Raw genomic sequence first — 19,054 nt, forward strand, 5'->3', positions numbered from 1 at the left:
ATACGGGGGACCCCTAGTCATTTTGTCCCCCGTATTTTGGGAACCAGCCCCGGACCTGGAGCCTGGGGCTTGTCGGGTTCCCTGATTTTTAATTACCGGCCCCGGCTCCTTCAGCCTGGTGCTGTTTATGGCTGGGGGGGGACCCCACGCTGGTTTTTTTTAAAATTTATTTAATTTTTCTATTTTTTTTACACCTTGCAGCCTGCACGGATCTGACTGATCCGTGCAGACTGCCAGAAACATTCGTATTAGCGGCCGTATATATGGCCAGCTAATACGAATGGTTACTCCATCGGAGGTTTACAAAGCAGTCGTATCTGACTGCTTTGTAATTTCCCCTCCGGAACACGACTTTGCATACGACTAAAACAGTCGTATGCAGCCGTAGGGGAAATACCAATACGAAAAACTAGGTTTTTCATATTGGTAAATTTCCCCCTACATGTCAGTATGATGAATAAAAATGTTTGCTTTGAAATTTTTGACACCTATTTTGACAAATTCCCTTGGCACTCAAAGAGTTAATATATTTGTTGCTCAACAAGACCTGAAAAACATGGTAGAACATACACGTATGAATCAATGCACCATTGGCCAAACTTGTGGTGGCCATCAATTAACCTTGTGGGCTGCCGTATACCGGCCCTGATAACCGCTGCCTTGCTCCCCTGTGCATTCTCACAGGGGAGTGATGTTTAGCGAATGCGCATAAACATTTATGCGCATGTACAGCCGTTTGATTTGAGCGGGCAAGGTGAATCAATTGTCCTTCTGCTCGCGCACAGCACTGTGGGTGGGAGGCATGGGGCAGCAGCAAGGGGTCGCGCACATGGGACCGCCCAGCGTTTCATGGGTGTCCCTGTGAAAATAATTTTTTGGGGCGGGCATTTGTGTGGGCACCGTGCAGCGTTTAGAGGACCCGCAAAACTGAAACAGAACTCTAAGAATTGAACCCGAGTTTCCAGCATGGAGAGTGGTACACCTATCCACAAGCCTATACCTCCTGGTGATCGCAACCGGTGCTCATGAGTCTGCCATTCAGATGGAGCCCACACTGCCATTCATATCGCCATTCGCCAAGAATGAGGGGCGCGAGCATCTCACATTCTGGAATCAGCACAGTATGTGTTCACTATATACACTCCTCCCCAGTACTGTATATTCGATCACTTGTTCCCATACCCCTTGAAATAGCGTCATGAGACGCACGGACAACTGTGCCCTTACACAGGTGGAACCTACAGTACACCAGTGCTACTTTCATTGAAATGGTCTGGATGATACCCGGTAGCCATTTGCTTCCTACTGTAAATACAGTACAGTAGGTTATCGTTCACGCCACATCCTACTCGACGCGGTGTTCCGTTTGCTGGGAATGGGACACATGAGCGTCTCACATGAACACGGACTATATTCTCTGTGAAGTATTATACAGTCAAATAGACGTCCACATAGCCAGTTAGAAGTTTATCTGTAAGGTTGGAGCTGGTGTTAACTATGCAGCATGCTGTTATGTGTATTTGATCTGCCAGCTTATATACTGTAAATGCACGGACTGTAGCCTCTGTGTGTATATAGATAGATAGAATAAGTTATTATGATGTAATATTCAACTGTTCTTTCTTCAGGGTACACAGGTAATTCCCCTGCTGACGTCGGTGCTGTATGACAAGAATCACTTTGAAAAGCCAAAAGAGTTTTACCCCGAACATTTTCTGGATGCAGATGGCAATTTTGTGAAGAATGAAGCGTTCATGCCGTTCTCAGCCGGTGAGTGACATCTGGTGTTCTATGTAGTAATATAGGAAAGATTGATGGAAAAGTCCTGACTTAAGCTGGCCAAACATCTACAGGTTTATTGTACGATCTGGCTGGTTGGAGCAAAATCCTGGTAATGGATGAGAGAAAATGACAGTTGACCATTTGCTTTGAATTGCTGGAAAACTGCCAGAAACGGTCATTCAGATATTACCAGATGTTTGTTCCAACCAGCCCAATCTGACAATCGATCTGTAGATGTATGGCCACCTTTACTCTATATTATCCTGGAAAAGATAGAAGATAAGGAGTAGAAGTAGGACTTTCAGCACAGTTAGAGACTGCGTGGCACATTTTACTTCCAGGGACAAAACACCTGTTGAGATTTGCAGCCCCAGGAACCCAACATTGATCGAAATCAATCTTAGTCAATTTTCATTGATTTGTAAATCTTTAGTAATCTTCCACTAAGTGTGGTCTGCAAGTGTGAGATCTCCGTTAGCAATACAACTAGTGAGAACCATGTGGTGCAGGAGATATTGCCTGAGCTGAGACTACATTCATATCAAAGTTGTCTTGGTCTCAAGGACAGGACCGATCCAGAGGTGGGAACCCAGCACTGTATTGTAAGAAGCTCCGGGTTCTGACCTATCTTCTAAAGCCAACCACACTCCTAGAGACTTCCTGCTTCATTCAAAAATTACTATAGTGCTCCAGCACGGAAAACACATGTAGCAATCAACTGAGGTGCCAAGAGTGTGTGCGTGTGTGTGTGTGGTTGGGGGTACTTATTACACAGGTCCAGATAATTAGTTGGTAGTTTGGAGCTGGGGCAGCATGTGAGCCTCTTTGCCAGGGGCATCTCAGACTCAGTAGCAGCCTCTGCAGTGCAGCACACTGAGGCGTATACTGTGCTGCCTGGGAGGGAGGTGGAGTATGTGTGGCAGACCAGGGGTCTACCGGGCCCATCAATCCAGCCTGGGCCCGGGTAATTAGCACCTGACACCTGCAAACAAAGGGCCACAGAGATGCCCAGAGCAGCGAGTCCTCAATATCACCTGCTGCAGTGCAGGGGCAACAGTGAGGCAGCTGCAACAATGGGAGCAATTATGGGCACCGCACAGAGGGTCAGATACCCCATTGACACATCAGCACACCTACACACAGATCCTCAGAGTCAAACACCCGGGAGGAGGCATCATCCTCACGCCACAGGTACCACAGTATGGCAAAGAGTATCCCAAGTTAGGTGTCTTGCAAAGTGCATGCAGGAAACTGCCCGTCCTGTATCCAGAAACAGCACCAGCTCCATCTGGAGATAGGACGAGGAGGGAGCGCTGACAGGCGAATGGCTGTGTGCGCGACCAACAGGGGCAATATACTGTACAAACTAAATACTAATTGCGGAAAGCAATTCATACAACATTATTATGAATTGAATTAATCTCATTTGGGATCCTTGTATGTATAATTTGGGAGGATGCAAGTAGGGTGGCCAATCCCAGGATCGGGATCGGCGGGATCCCAGGATTTGGCCACAAAATGTGCGGGATTTCAATTCTGGGATTGGAGTATCCAATACTCTCAGATGCTGCCTGGCTGCTCCCGACCCGGCGTTCGGCCTGCACAGTGTGACCTCTTAGTGTCACACTATCACACTCCCACATGGCCGCTCTCCTTCCGGCCACTCTGCCCACATGCTCTGCTGCTGCCCCCGACCTGGCGTGCAGCATCACAGCTCTCCTCCCGGCCGCACATTGCCGCTCTCCTCACCAGGCACCCCCTCACTGCTGCTGTCCGCCCCGCTCCCGGTGGCTCTTCAGTGTAATTAAATGTGCCGGCCGGCTGGTGTGGGTGGACGGGCGCACTTTTTTTAAAATTAGGAATGCCAATCCCTGAAATCCCGGGATTGAGCATTTTTCAATCCCAGACCCCGGGGTTGAAAAAATGCCCGTGATTTGCATCCCTAAATGTAAATCATAAAAACTAGAAAGTACAATAATCTATTTGGGTAACTTGTGGTTGGTTTGGTAATACTTGCTCCTAATATAACAAGTTGTGTGGTAAAATTTGGCTGCATAGAGAAATGATTGTTATAGGTCATAAACTCAAAGTATTATGCAATATATTATATACTCTGCCTAATGTTCCTCTGTTCTAGGGAAGAGAAGTTGTGCCGGGGAGAACTTGGCCAAAATGGAACTCTTCATGTTCTTTGTGAAGCTGCTGCAGAGCTTCACCTTCCAGGCTCCTCCGGGGGCCACAGTGGACTTGACCCGTGCAGTTGGGTTGACCTGTCCTCCTGTGAGCCACATGATTTGTGCTGTGCCTCGTACATAATATAAGATTTCAGCATATATTTAAAAATTATACATATTTTTCCAATATAGGTTTATGGAGACATTTTAAAGAATATATCGTATTTTCCAACCAATGTAAGTCACTTATTATGGCTCAGGCAGTGAGATGGCATTATCTCCCAGCAGGGAACACAGCTGCTGAGCTGTGAGTGCACCAACTACAGTACCTCAAGCCAAGCAAGGCTCAGATATAAACATGGGACTTAATGGTATGTCTGTGGCAGAACAGGGTGTTAATCCACATACTGTAGCAGTCAATGCGTTCTCTCTTTATTTTATCCAATCAAAATTGCACCAAATTAGGACTTTCAAAAAAGATAATAAAAGACGTTTGTGTGGAACAGATGACCCAACATCATATAACCCTGACCAGGACACTAGTGTTGGCATGGAGTGCTTTACCACGCAGTCAGGATTACCTCTGGAGTTATGCTTCAAAGAAAGCTCTTTGGGCCAGATGTATCAAGCTTCGCAAAGTGATACAATGGAGAGTGATAAACAGCCAGCCAATCAGCTCCTACCTGTCATGTCACAGGCTGGGTTTAAAAAAATGACAGGCTGGAGCTGATTGGCTGGATGCTTAGCAATCTCCACTTTATCACTTTTCAAGCTTGATACATCTGGCCCTTAGTGGTATAACTTGTTTATATAACAAAACTGGAACCGATCATATTACAAACTGATAATCAGAACAAGATTACTGTATATGAGCAGCAAACACTATATGCGCCATCTCTCTCCTTCGTGTCACTTTCAGATCTCCTTCACACATACAGGAACAAACAAGTACAATACACATCACAGACAATAAAACATAAACACATACACGACAGCTCCATCTGCTGGCTCTCCAGTGTAATTGCATATCAAGTCTCAGTCTGTTGCTATATCTATACAAATAGGCCCTAGAGATCCTATTCCACTTCCTCTACCTTTGCACAATGTAGTGTAGTCAGGGCCGGTGTGAGGCTTGTTAGCACCCTAGGCAAAACTTCAACCTACTGCACCACCACCACCACCACCACCACCCCCCCCCCCATACTGCCACCAATAACCATTTCCTAACCCCTTAAGGCATACTTGCCTAACATTACAGAATGGCAGGGAGACAAAAATCAGTACAAGGAAGAGGGCGCAGCAAACTAGGGAAGTACGTCACCTGCGTTAAGTACAAGAATCCCAATAGACATATTTGATTTTTGATAGGCAGACTTGGTGGCGCCCCCCAGAACCTGGAGCACTAGGCAGTTGCCTAAATCTGCCTAATGGTAGAGCCGGCCCCAAGAGGTTTCGCCTTGATCTGCTGGTCAAATTATACAAACTCGCAGAACTTAATTCACAATACCCATACTCATGAAATGCAATTAAATATAAGACATAAAGGGGGGAGTTTACTAAGATGTATGTTCTACTTCACATGAGATGTTGCTGGGCAACCAATCAGATCCTGTCTACTATCTTCTAAAGGGTCCTAAATAAATAAGAAGTAGATTCTGATTGGTTGCCCATAGCAACATCACATGTGAAGTAGAATACACATCTTAGTAAATTTCCCACAAAAGGTTCAATTTGTAAAGCCAACCGCCAATCTAGAACCTTTTTTTAAGGAGGAAAAAATCTGGAAAAATCTACATAGAGATGGAACCCGAATTCCAATTCCAAGCCTTTTGAATTTGATGAAAGTCCATCGCTCGTGATGTTGATGCCGTTTCACACAGAATGCTGGAAGAGAAGGTGCGGGGAAGGTCTCCACATGATTAAGGGTTACTGTGGCGCCTGTGACTGTGATTAAGGGCAGTGGGATACTGTTCCAACCTCAGACTAAGGACCGTATTTTGGTTGACTCGCAAGGCTGTGAAAGTCCACCAAAGGCTGCCCGTACGACCGCCCGCACCACCTCTATGGTGTCTCTGGCCTGCTGGGTGCCCTGTGTTCGGACAGGGCAGGCAGCTGACATCAGCTGCCCGTCCCATGCACCTGCGTCACTGGGCGATTACCAGTGTTTTCATGGGAATGCCCATGAAACACTGGGCATTCCCATGGGCTGTGCCCCCCTGCCACTGCCCCGGGCCCGCACTGCTAGGTGTGAGCGGGATGGTGAACATGTGCAGAAACACATCCGTGTATACGCATGTGAACGCACAGGGGGACCAAATGAACTAGAATAAACCCCTAAGTTTCAACGGTAATGGTCTGCGGGCTGCAGTGTGATTAATGGATTAATTGTGACTTAATAATAAGGACCGTTCCCGGACCGTCCGTTCTGTACTATGAGATGCGCGCTCCCGTGCATCTCATAGTACGGTACAAAAAGTTGTGCTGCACATACTTTTTGTACTTGCTGTTCATCGCATCGCATGCACAAGGCATGCGATACAATGTGTACTATATAAGCACAAAATGGATCCGTTAAACGGAGCGTGTATGGGCGGCTTAAGGGTGGTGGGATACAGTCACCCTCAGACTCAGTGACATCAGTGAAGGGGGATGCGGTCATTTGGTCTACAGCATTATCGTAGACAGTCATTAGGTTAACACCATTAGGTCGACATGGGTCTAGGTCAACAGGTCATTAGTTCGACAGGTCATAAGTTCGACAGTCAAAAGGTCAACAGTCAAAAGGTCGACATTGGGTTTTTGCAGCTGACATGTGCCGACAGGTGGAATTTCGTGCCCTACCATCCACTAGGGCGTGGTGGGAGAATAAAATAGTGTGCCGATCTCATGTAGTGCCCTTTAAACTGTGTCCATGTCGACTGTGTTGACTTTCAGGTAAAAAAACTGTGAAAAACCCCATGTCGACATTTTCACTGTCGACCTAGACATTATCGAACTAATGACCTGTCGAACTAATGACCTTTTGACCTAAAACCATGTCGACCTTTTCCCATGTCGACCTAGACCCATGTCAACCTTTTTACATGTCAACCTAATGACTGTTGACCAGCATGCTGTAGACCATATGATTCCAACCCAGTGAAGGTCTTTGGGCTGAAATGCTGTAACTGTACCAGTGTTAGGAACATCATCATTATAAATATAAAGAAAATCTGTGTGTTGTTGTAGTTTAACTGTACTTAATAAAATAATGTTCAGTAGGTGCCACTCATCCATTACTTTCTCCAATGTTAAAAGAAATAAAGTATATTCTGTGTGTTGATGTTCAGGAACTACAGTATGCTGCTGCCAATCATTAAGATGGTAATTCAACCTCTACTAAAAGTTTACGAAAAGCCACCTGCAATCTAAATATTTCACAACATTAAAAAAAGAGAAAGGGGTGTCACCTTTAAAACAGACAAATCAATTATCATCAAAAAATGAACACTTAAGAATCTGCGTGTTCATAAATCGCTGGGAAAAAAAGGAGTGTTCACATTATCTACTGTATGTGTGTGTCACACTTCTGACATTGTACTCGTAAGGAAGCCTCTTTAAACCATTTCTGCTCCCCCTACAAAATGGGGATGAGCAAGTGAAGATGGTGAGATAATAGAAATCGAGGATGCTACTGTGGAAGTGCAAAAGGATGAGGGGGATAGTTACGTTCTATTTAACTCTAATGAGGATGTTGATGATGAGGATATGGTTTGTATTAGTCAGCCACCAGTTGCAACAGTACTTTCTTGTGTTCAAAATAAAGCGTTGTCATGCACGGGCATAAATCCAAAAGAGCCACCTGTTGGATAGGCCATCATTTTTACCCAAATCCTGACTTGATTTGTGAAGGATGAAAAAATAAATGCTCATTGCCAATGGGGAGTCAAATGCTCGTTGCCATGAAGGGAGTAAAATGCTGCCTCTCGCAGTAATGAGGACAGCCACCAGTTGGGCTGAATTGAAAGCGATGACCAGGCAGAGAGCGGTATGTTGGCCCACTGTATTCAGACTCAGGTCCCTTACTTTTTTAGAATCTCCCGCTGGCCTGCGAGCCAATCAGAGCTTGTGGTTCAGCAGCCAGTCAGGACCAGAGGAAAAATTCCTCTGTTCACAGCAGACAAGTTGCCCAGGAGTAACATTTATGCTGTATGTTGTCGTCTAAATTGGCCCTCGCTGACATCATGCAATGTCATCCGCCCGCCCTGAGCAGGCAGGGGAACACCTGCGTTCCCTGGGACACTCGCTTCGAGTGTCTGCACATACGCATTAGCGCCTATGCGCAGTCCCCCACCATCGAGGATGGGGCCAAAGTCAACCCTTAATCTGAGTTGTGCACTATCTTTACTGAAGGGAATAGTGACATCTAGTGGATTAATCCTATATCACCTCTGAGCAACAACAGCATCATTGTAATCCATGAGATGTGCAGTATCATGCTTCAAAAAGTGATAAACAACCAGTCAATCAGCTCCTACCTGCCATGCTACAGGCTGGGTTTAAAAAATGACATGTAGGAGCTGATTGGCTGGTTGTCTATCACTCTCCATAGTATCACTTTTTGAAGCTTGATACATCTGGCCCCTAGTAACAACTTATATCGCAACTGAGCAACTAGTAACGTTAGCTCCTCTCTTGCTCTAGCAAGCATCAGAAACTATACAATTTTATCATACTGTATACTTGCTTAGTTTTGAATTAAGATCGGGTATGGGTGAAAACCGGACCAGGACAAAACCCCCGGACCGCCGGACCAGACATCAAACTCTGCATTTTGGAGCTTGTAGAGTCCGGTCCGGGGGGTGTCCTGTCCGGTAGTATCCTGTCCGGGGGGGCTGCCTGTCACACCTGTCACCAGGGAGAGGAGGAGGGCTAGAATAAAGTCTCCCTGAATCGTCCGGGCATGTAGCATGTAGCAAAAAGTCCAGACCACACGGGGAGGCTGTAATCTCCCCTCCCCCATGTCCCTGGTGATAGCTATCACAGGGACCCCCTCAGACAAGACACCCCCCGGACAGGACACCCCCCGGACCGGACCCTATAAACTCCGGACTGCAGATTTTGATGTCCTGTCCGGCGGTCCGGAGTCTAGTCCGGTCCGGTTTTTACATAGTCCCATTAAGATCACCGGTAAAAGAATAAATCTATCGGCCCGATTCAGACCTGTTCCCTCTGCTGTGAATTTGTAGCAGGAGCATTAATCGGATGACAGCGCATGGGTACGGCAGAGGCAGATTGGCCCACCGGGACACCGGGATAATTTCTGGTGGGCCGGTCCAATAAACCCCTTGGCGGGCTGGTCCGTTGGCTGTCCCAGGGCTGGCTGACAGGCAGAGGGCTGCTGCTCCGCGGCCGCTCTTGGAAACCGGAAGCTGCTCCGGCTAGCCGGGAGCAGCATTACAGCAGCAGAGCAGCTTGTCAGCGGTTGAGGGGGAGAGCGGATCGGCGGCCGGGCAAGCAGGGTAAGTAACTGCAGTCACAGTCACAGCTGCTCTCTCCCACGGTGGCCTCTCTTTCTCTCACACTCCCAGGCCTGACGGTCGCCAAGGTGGCGGTGTGGGTTTTCTCCTCTCAGCCTCATGCACCCACAGTGTCATTCACCCTGAACCCTCTCTCCTTTTCTCCTCCTTTGAGTCTCACTCTATCCGTCTATACTACCCCTACCACCTCCGTGTCGCTGCAATCTACCGCCCCCCTGGCCCTATCTCCCAATTTCTTGACAACTTCGCCGCCTGGCTTCCACACTTCCTCTCCTCTGACCTGCCATCTGTCATTCTTGGTGACTTTAACATCCCCTTGGATAACCCCACTGATCCTGGCACCTCCAAACTCCTCTCTCTCTGCTCCTCTCTTGGCCTAACTCAGTGGACTACCTCTCCCACCCACATTCAAGGACACTCCCTCGATCTCGTCTTCTCTCGCTCTTGTTCCCTTACTGACTACACTATCTCGGCTTTTCCTCTTTCTGACCATCACCTCATCTCCTTCTCCCTCACTGCTTCCCCCTCTCCCACCCCCCCCCCTCCCAAGCGCATTGTCTCACGGCATAACGTCAACACACTTGATCTTGCTGCCTTCTCAAACACGCTGTGTCCTCTTCTCACCCCAATCACCCTCATGTCCTGCCCGAACCTCGCCGCCTCCCTCTATAATGACACCCTATCTTCGGCATTGGACTCTGCCTGCCCTCCCTCCTCTATCCCCCTTCGATGCTCCAACCCCCAACCGTGGCACTCGCCTATCACCCGATTCCTTAAAAAGTACTCTCGCACTGCTGAGCGCTGCTGAAAGAAATCACGCTCCCTTGCGGATTATCTACATTTCAAATTCATTCTTTCCTCCTTCAGCTCTGCCCTTGCTCTGGCCAAGGAATCCTACTTTAAGTCCCTCATCCTTTCCCAATCATCCAATCCCCGCAGGCTCTTCGCCACCTTCAACTCCTTGCTCTCCCCCCCCTCCTCCAGCTCTTCCGTCCTCCATCGTAGCCGCTGATTTTGCTACCTACTTTTCAACCAAAATCTCCTCTCTCAGGACTGCCATCACTGCTTCCATGACCTCACCCTCTCCCTCCTCCCCCCCTACATCTCCACTCCCCTCCTTCCAACCCCTGTCCTCATTTTACCCCACCACTGCTGCTGAAGTCCACTCTATCCCTTAATCCGCTTCTCCCTCTACCTGCCCGCTCGATCCTATCCCCTCCAGTATTATCCGTCATCTCAGTCCGTCAGTCTGCTCTCACCTGGCTCACCTCTTTAATCTTTCCCTATCCTCTGGGATCTTCCCTTCCTCCTTCAAACACGCTCTTGTCTCCCCAATTCTCAAAAAAACTAATCTGGACCCCAACGCTCCATCCAACTACAGGCCCATCTCCCTCCTCCCTTTTGCCTCCAAGCTCCTAGAACGTCTGACCTATAATCGTCTCCTAAGCCACCTTACTGCTAACTCCATTCTAGACCCCCTCCAATCCGGGTTCCGCCCTTTACATTCCACTGAAACTGCCCTGACCAAAGTCACTAACGATCTACTATCGGCTAAATCCAAAGGCCTCTTCTCTATCCTCATCCAGCTTGATCTGTCGGCTGCCTTTGACACTGTTGACCACCCTCTCCTGCTCAACACCCTCCGCTCTTTTGGCATCACTGGCACGGTCTTCTCCTGGTTCACCTCATACCTCTCCGATCGCTCCTTCTCCGTCTCCACTCCAAGCTCCTCCTCTCCTACTACCCCGCAGCCAGTCGGTGTTCCCCAAGGGTCAGTCCTTGGCCTCTTCTCCCTCTACACCACCTCTCTGGGCACCCTCATCAGCTCCTATGGTTTTCATTACCACCTTTATGCTGATGATACCCTAATCAATCTCTCCTCCCCCGACCTATCCCCATCACTCCTGTCCAAGGTCTCCGAATGCCTCACGGCCATCTCAGCCTGGATGACCCAACGCTTCCTGAAACTAAACATGGCTAAAACTGAACTTCTAATCTTCCATCCCCCGAACATCCCCTCTTCTCCCACTATCTCCATCAGCATTGGTGAAACCGAGATCACGCCCACCGACCAAACGCGCTGCCTCGGTGTCATCATTGACTCCTCCCTCTCTTTCACCCCCCACATTCGTGCTCTCTCACAGTCTTGCCGCTTTCACCTACGCAACATCTCACGCATCAGACCATTCCTCTCCACTGACGCGACCAAAATTCTCATTCACTCTCTTGTCATCTCCCGCCTTGACTACTGTAACATCCTTCTCTCTGGGCTACCTCTCACTCGCCTCGCACCTCTCCAATCTATTCTTAACGCTGCTGCTAGGCTCATCTTCCTCTCCCGCCGCTCTACCTCCGCCTCCCCCCTCTGTCTATCTCTTCACTGGCTCCCCATTACTTTCCGAGTTCTCTTTAAACTCCTCACCACCACCTACAAGGCTCTCCCCTCCTCCACAGCTCCCTACCTCTCTTCACTGATCTCTATCCACACTCCCTCCCGTCCTCTTCGCTCCATCGCTGACCGCCGACTGACCTCTCACCTAATCACCTCCTCCCACTCCCGTGTCCAAGACTTCTCTTGCGCTGCCCCCCTGCACTGGAACAACCTCCCACCACCCATCAGGCTTTCTGATTCCCTTACCTCCTTCAAGCGCTCCCTCAAAACCCACTTTTTTCGACTAGCCTATCCCTCCTCCTAACCTCTTTTGATCCTCCTATCCTGCCTCCTTTCCCCTCCGTTCCTACTTATCCTATTGTATTTCGTTCGTCCACCCACCTATTTTTAGTATGTTAACTCTTATGAGTAGGGTCCTCCTTCCTCACGTACTCACCCTACCTCATTACCTCACCTGTGCTCCTGTCCTGTTCTTCCCTTCCTCTACTTCATCTTCAGTCTCCTCGACAATTTCCACACCTACTTCTGAACTGATGCTGATTTTAGTTCTACCAGCTATACCCCTATTTATACTGTATTTTTTCAACACACCCTGTACGTTACCTTGTAATTTGTTTTTTTTTGTTTGCTATGTACGGCGCTGCGGACACTTTGCGGCGCCTTATAAATAAACGTACTACTACTACTACAGTAACCCTGCTGACGCCCGGCCTCATCCGCTGTGGGGGGAGGGGGTTTGCGGGTGCTGCATGGAGAAGGATCCCTGTGAGGGAGTTGGGTCGCCGGGCGCTGCAGTGCCGCTGGAGATGGGAGGGGGATAAAGACTCTTGGGGGTCAGAGGTTGCTGGCCACTGCAGGGGGGACAGAGAAGGGCTGCCGGCAGTTGCTACATACTGCAGGGTGAGAGGAGGTTAGTATTTGCTGGTAACTTACAGTATGTGTGTTGATTGGGTGGTCTGTTTGTATGTATTATGTAAGCCTGTGTGTGTCAGCATTTTGTGATGGCATTCATGTGTCGGCATATGTGTGTCAGTATGTCAGCAACTGTTTGCATGTGTCAGCATCTTTGTGTCGGCATTTGTGTGTGTCTGTTTGTCAGTATATCAGCATCTGTATGCACGTGTCAGCATCTTTGTGGTGGCATTTGTGTATGTCGGCGTCTGTGTGTTTCATCGTCCTTTTATGTGTGTCAGCGCCTGTCTGTCAGTGTGTCAGCCCCCTAGATACAGTAACCCCAACCCAGAGTGTCTGGGCCACGGACAATACTTTTAGTGCGGCCCTGGCATTTTGCCCTAATCAAAAATGGCCACCGGAGGGCTGCTGCTCATGTGCAGCAGCGCTCCTGAGGCCATTTATGAATGAGAGTGTCAGTGTATGTATGTATGAATATGTGTCAGTGTATGTATGTATGTATAAATAAGAGCGTCAGTGCATGTATGTATATATGAATGCAGGGCAGGCGACAGGGGGAGTCAAAGGGGACACTCGTACCGGGCCCCGACCAGTTGAGGGGCCCAAAGACTTTGAGGGACTCAAGGTCTAAAAGCAGGGCTGCCTAATCACTTGTCTGGCTACCTGTACTAATGAGTTTAGTGACGTCACGCAACACACTAAACCACACAATACACAACGCACAATGCTGTGCCCTCCCATCTCTGCCCTCCCGTATTATATTGCATTGTAAATATTAATTATCTATTTGCTTCTAATAATAAAATAAAAAAAAACATTCAATATGCAATGTAATAAGAATCCGCGTTCAGTGTTGGGGGGGCCCCCCGAGATATCAGTGTTCCGGGCCCCAAGATTTCTGTTGCCAGCCCTGTATGAATGAGAGCGTCAGTGTATGTATGTATGTATGTATGAATAAGGGTGTCAGTGTATGTATGTATGTATGTATGAATAAGGGTGTCAGTGTATGTATGTATGAATGAGAGCGTCAGGCTATGTATGTATGCATGTATGTATGTATGAATAAGGGTGTCAGTGTATGTATGAATGATAGCGGCAGTGCATGTATGAAGAATGTCAGTGTATGTATATGTAAATAAAAGCGTATGTAGTATGTATATGGCGGTTGTCAGCTCCGCACTCAATGGCCATAAGGGGTTCTTTCCTGTATATGTGCAGAATAATAATTCGGTTACTGAGAAAGCATGGAGAGAGAAAGAGGAGATCTTCTCTGGGGAGCTGGATTTGACCTGGAGCCCCACACCATCACTGTGGGCCGGCTCCTATATGGCATTGTGACACTGCATTTTTTGGGGACCTCCGTTGACTTCCGCCGCATTATCTGTGTGTGCTGGGCTGTCCACTGCTGGAAGCTGCTACAGGTTGGGCATATGCTGGCCAGCGATGGTGCGGACACTCGGCCATATGAAAGCAGGGGGCGCAGTGCACACGAAGTAGAACAAGGCTGAGAGGAATCCCAGGAACCAAAGGTCCCCGATGGAGTGCACTAATACAGAGCATCCTGCCCACAAGCAGCCCATTTACAGCCACAGGAGGATCAGGTTAGTAGTGACTACAGTGGGGTTAATGTGTTCAAACCTTCAGTGTCATCAGGAGCCACCTCCCTGCACCCCGCAACTAACCCTAACCATACACCTTCCTCACCCCATACCCTAACTATACATCCCCTTAGCCTAATCCTGACTATACCCTCATCACCTAACCCTAACTATACATGCCCCGTAGCCTAACCTTAACTACACATCCCCCATAGACTAACCCTATCTATACACCCCCTACAGCCCAACCATTCACATCACACCTGCAGTATAACCCCACCTATCCCCCTCCCCACAGCCTAGACCTAACCATACACCCCCCACAGCCTATAACCCTAACTATACACTCATTAAACCCTGCAGCCTATAACCCTAACTATACAAACAACCCCCCCCCCCTGTTGACCATGCTCCAGTGAGACACCCCCCCCCCCCCCCTCATTAGGGCTGCTTCAAAATGTTTCCCGGGCTGGTTTTAATTCCCAATCCGCCCCTGGGGTACGGTATGGTGTGCGCATGTGCGATCTTTCCCTATGAAGGCCCTGCCCTAGCAGCTCGCAGGGTGATTGATTGTTTGAGGGCAGTAACCCTGCGTTTTCTGGGAGTGCCTTAGAAAATGCAGGCATTCCCCAGCTGTTGGGAGGGAGGGTCACTGACATCAGAGCAAAGAGTGTGAAAATTCTTGAGGTGGTGCGCATAGGGGCTGCCTTATGGTGGGTGATCAACTGGAAGATGACCCAAAACACCTTCAAAGAACAAACAGGACAAGGAAAAATAGAAAGTCCCCTCCACTGGCACCAGACACTAGGAAATATACGTCCCTCCTATTAGGATTAGGATCCTCTTCTCCGAATAGGGGGATGAATCAGCATATATATAAATAAATAACAGACGCCCCTTTTAATGGGGTTACGATCCTCTCCTCCGCCTCAGTATCAAGATTTAGTATCCAACAAGTGAGTCACTGATCGCTCCTCTCTTAATGGTACCACTCGAGGAATGTGATGATAGTTCCCAAAAAACAAGATTATAGGGCCTATAGTGTAATACAATTTCATTATACAATAAACAAACACGGAATAACACAGTGAGCAACAAATGGATGCAAATGGCCTGTTACCCGTTTAGGTGGAGGTGCATGGAGTGAATCCAGCTCTCAAACACGCATAAAGACTGATGGTGAATCCTGATTTCACCAACTTGCTTTAGAGATGGTCAGGTAAAAGGTCCAAGAACCAGTCCACAGTGCCTTAGTCCTATGTGCAGAGTCCAGACTTCAAGCCCTTTCGACCTCCACTGAGGTCTTTTTCAAGAAGGATATGTCTGGATCCTATCCTAATTCGTATAAATACCTAGGTGCGCCAATCAACTCTCTCCATGATTAAGACTGACACTACCTTTATCCAATGCAAAACATAGTGGGTGGGGTGTTGGTGGTACCTCATAAGCCTATTGGTATAAGGATTTTAAATGCAGGCATTCCCCAGCTGTTGGGAGGGAGGGTCACTGACATCAGTGGCCTCCTTCTCCCCGAGGCCTTCTCAGCGCTGAGTAAGTGTGCTGGGAACAGAGGGAAGAATATTTTGATAGGGAGATACAGTAACTCACAGAGGATCAGAGCACTGCCCAGACACAGAAACTCACAGGGAGTAGAGCACTGCCCAAACACAGTAACTCACAGAGGATCAGAGCACTGCCCAGCACAGAAACTCACAGAGGACCAGAGCACTGCCCAGACACAGTAACTCACAGAGGATCAGAGCACTGCCCAGACACAGAAACTCACAGAGGATCAGAGCACTGCCCAGACACAGAAACTCACAGAGGATCAGAGCACTGCCCAGACGCAGTAACTCACAGAGGATCAGAGCACTGCCCAGACGCAGTAACTCACAGAGGATCAGAGCACTGCCCAGACACAGTAACTCACAGAGGACCAGAGCACTGCCCAGATACAGTAACTCACGGTGACCAGAGCACTGCCCAGACACAGTAACTCACAGAGGATCAGAGCACTGCCCAGACACAGTAACTCACAGAGGATCAGAGCACTGCCCAGACACAGTAACTCACAGAGGATCAGAGCACTGCCCCGACACAGTAACTCACAGGGACCAGAGCACTGCCCAGACACAGTAACTCACAGAGGATCAGAGCACTGCCCAGACACAGAAACTCACAGAGGATCAGAGCACTGCCCAGACGCAGTAACTCACAGAGGATCAGAGCACTGCCCAGACACAGTAACTCACAGAGGACCAGAGCACTGCCCAGATACAGTAACTCACGGTGACCAGAGCATTGCCCAGACACAGTAACTCACAGGGAGCAGAGCACTGCCCAGACACAGTAACTCACGGGGAGCAGAGCACTGCCAAGACACAGTAACTCACAGGGAGCAGAGCACTGCCCAGACACAGTAACTCAAGGGGAGCAGAGCACTGCTCAGACACAGTAACTCACAGGGAGCAGAGCACTGCCCAGACACAGTAACTCATGGGGACCAGAGTACTGACCAGACACAGTAACTCACAGGGAGCAGAGCTCTGCCCAGACACAGTAACTCACAGAGGACCAGAGCTCTGCCCAGACACAGTAACTCACAGAGGACCAGAGCCAGTGGCGTAACTATTACTGAAGCTCCCCCCCCACCGCACAGTTACCTATATATCGCTCAATGCCCCCTTTTCATCGGCCACCAGAGACGGTCGCTGATGAAAAGAAACCTCTGCCGGCAGTGCCGCAGAGGTAATCAGCTGGTCGCAGGAGCAAGCTCCTGCGACCAGCGATTGGAACGGGACTGAAAACGGGAGCGCGCACCTGGCAATTTATCACAGGGGTCGTCCGTCCCCCCGTTAGACTAACCCTAACATTCCTCCTTAGTGCTTAACCCTCCCTTCTTAGTGGCTAACTATAACTCCTTTCACTCTAAGACTTTAGAGTCTCTGCTGAGCCTTGGGGAAAAAAACAAGGCACACAGGTGTTATGGATGATGCTCAGGGAGGAACAAAATGATGGAGGGTCCTGCCTGTGAGAGCATACATACTTGTACTGCACATATATTGCACAGAGACCACCTCAGCACATGACAGAGATGTTTGTTATCTGACAGGACTGGATCCATGGATGTGCAGGTTGCCTGTGATGCTAACATGCATACTGTATAATCATTGCTGTGTCCTGGTTACTGTATGTCCACAGGCAGTCATCATGTTTGCAAGACTTGAGAATGGAGAAATGACTTCTGGGTATTATAAAACAAACATGACATGAGACTTGTTTGCTCCAGGCCGCATGCTATATTTGTAGATGTCCCCTCCAATGGCGCCCAATATCAACAGGAGGAAAAAAGGGGGGGTACAACCCTATGATAGGGAAACGATCCTCTTCTCCGTATTTCAGCAATGAATAGAAAAACAAATACCACACATTCCTTCTGGGGAGGTAACGTCTCCTCTTCTCCAGTAAAGGACACACAAATAGGATATAATTCCTCTGCACCGATAATGTAAATGGGAGTTCCACGATGATGTCTCCAAAATGGGTACCCAAAAACAGAAGAGATGCAGATATACTGTATGGTGCAACACCACTTTATTTTTTTTTAAATATACACAATTAAAAACATCGGACATGAGATGAAACAAATGGCCAATTACCTGAATGGTGGAGAACTGGGGTGAAACAGCTCTCAAATGCGGCTCCCTTTTCATACTTTACCTGGGCGGGGGGTAGATCGATGCCGGTGCTGGCTATGTTTCCTACCCTTGGACTACGATGGCTCTTCACACCATCGTAAGGGGCTACGCCCCATTAAAGGTAGAAATATATCTGAGTGTGACGTGTGTTTGTTATTTGTTGAAGGATGTGTTTTATGTCCATTGTGAGAGCGTGGGTGGGGTATGGTGAGTTGTAAGTGATGATGCGTTGGTGGTCTGGTGGTATGGGGTGCTAGGTGGGTGTATTCTGAGTGTTGGTGTTGCAGTACTTATGGGATGGCGTGGGAGAGTGGTGGACAGAGTGGAGTGGTGGGCCTCAGTAGCAGATGGCGGGTGCCGGGAGTAAGTAGCAGGCGGTGGGTGCCGGAACTTAGTAGTAGGCAGTGTCTCCGGCGTGGTGGGACTTAGTAGCAGGCAGTGTCTCCAGCGTGTTTCGAGGCATAGAGTGTGGAGTGTGCACCCTGTGTTCCCACAATATTTCTGGGAGTGTGCACGGGACTTCCTAAAGTGCAAAAGCAATAGAATAAGAAATGGTGTTACCGTCCACTTCTGAGTTGAAGACCGTGGTGTTTCTTATACCTCCCAGGGACTCAAGGCCTGGATGGACTAGGCCGAGTCACCATCTGAATTGGGGGAGTACACACTGCAGCTGGGGTCAAATTAAGTGGTTCTGGAACCCTTGTGTTGCAAAAAGTGGAGTCCAAGTAGTGTTTGAGGCTGGTCCGGATCAGTCCATAAAGGTGCAAGTAGGTGGAAAAGCTGACGTGTTTCACCGTCTCAGCGGCTTTATCAAAGCCGCTGAGACGGTGAATCGCATCAGGTTTCCCACCTACTTGCACCTTTATAGTGCAAGTAGGACCCCACTATTTGCAACACAAGGACTCCAGAACCACTTCAATTGACCCCAGCTGCAGTGTGAACTCCCCCAATTCGGACGGTTACTCGGCCTAGTCCATCC

General features: G+C 48.6%; 1 protein-coding gene across 1 annotated transcript in view; it reads left to right on the forward strand.

The window, feature by feature from the left end:
* LOC146064814 (cytochrome P450 2C5-like) overlaps window positions 1–5,136 on the forward strand; it is a 44,132-nt gene extending 38,996 nt beyond the window's left edge. Inside the window, exons 9-10 of the mRNA XM_083178709.1 lie at window positions 1,629–1,770; window positions 3,920–5,136. Coding sequence (XP_083034835.1) covers window positions 1,629–1,770; window positions 3,920–4,098 — 321 coding nt within the window. The 3' untranslated portion in view covers window positions 4,099–5,136. The remainder of the gene's footprint in view (window positions 1–1,628; window positions 1,771–3,919) is intronic.
* The last annotated feature ends 13,918 nt before the right edge of the window (window positions 5,137–19,054 follow it).

Source organism: Crinia signifera, chromosome 3 (assembly GCF_055691185.1).
Source record: "Crinia signifera chromosome 3, ASM5569118v1, whole genome shotgun sequence".
NCBI classification, from domain to species: domain Eukaryota; kingdom Metazoa; phylum Chordata; class Amphibia; order Anura; family Myobatrachidae; genus Crinia; species Crinia signifera.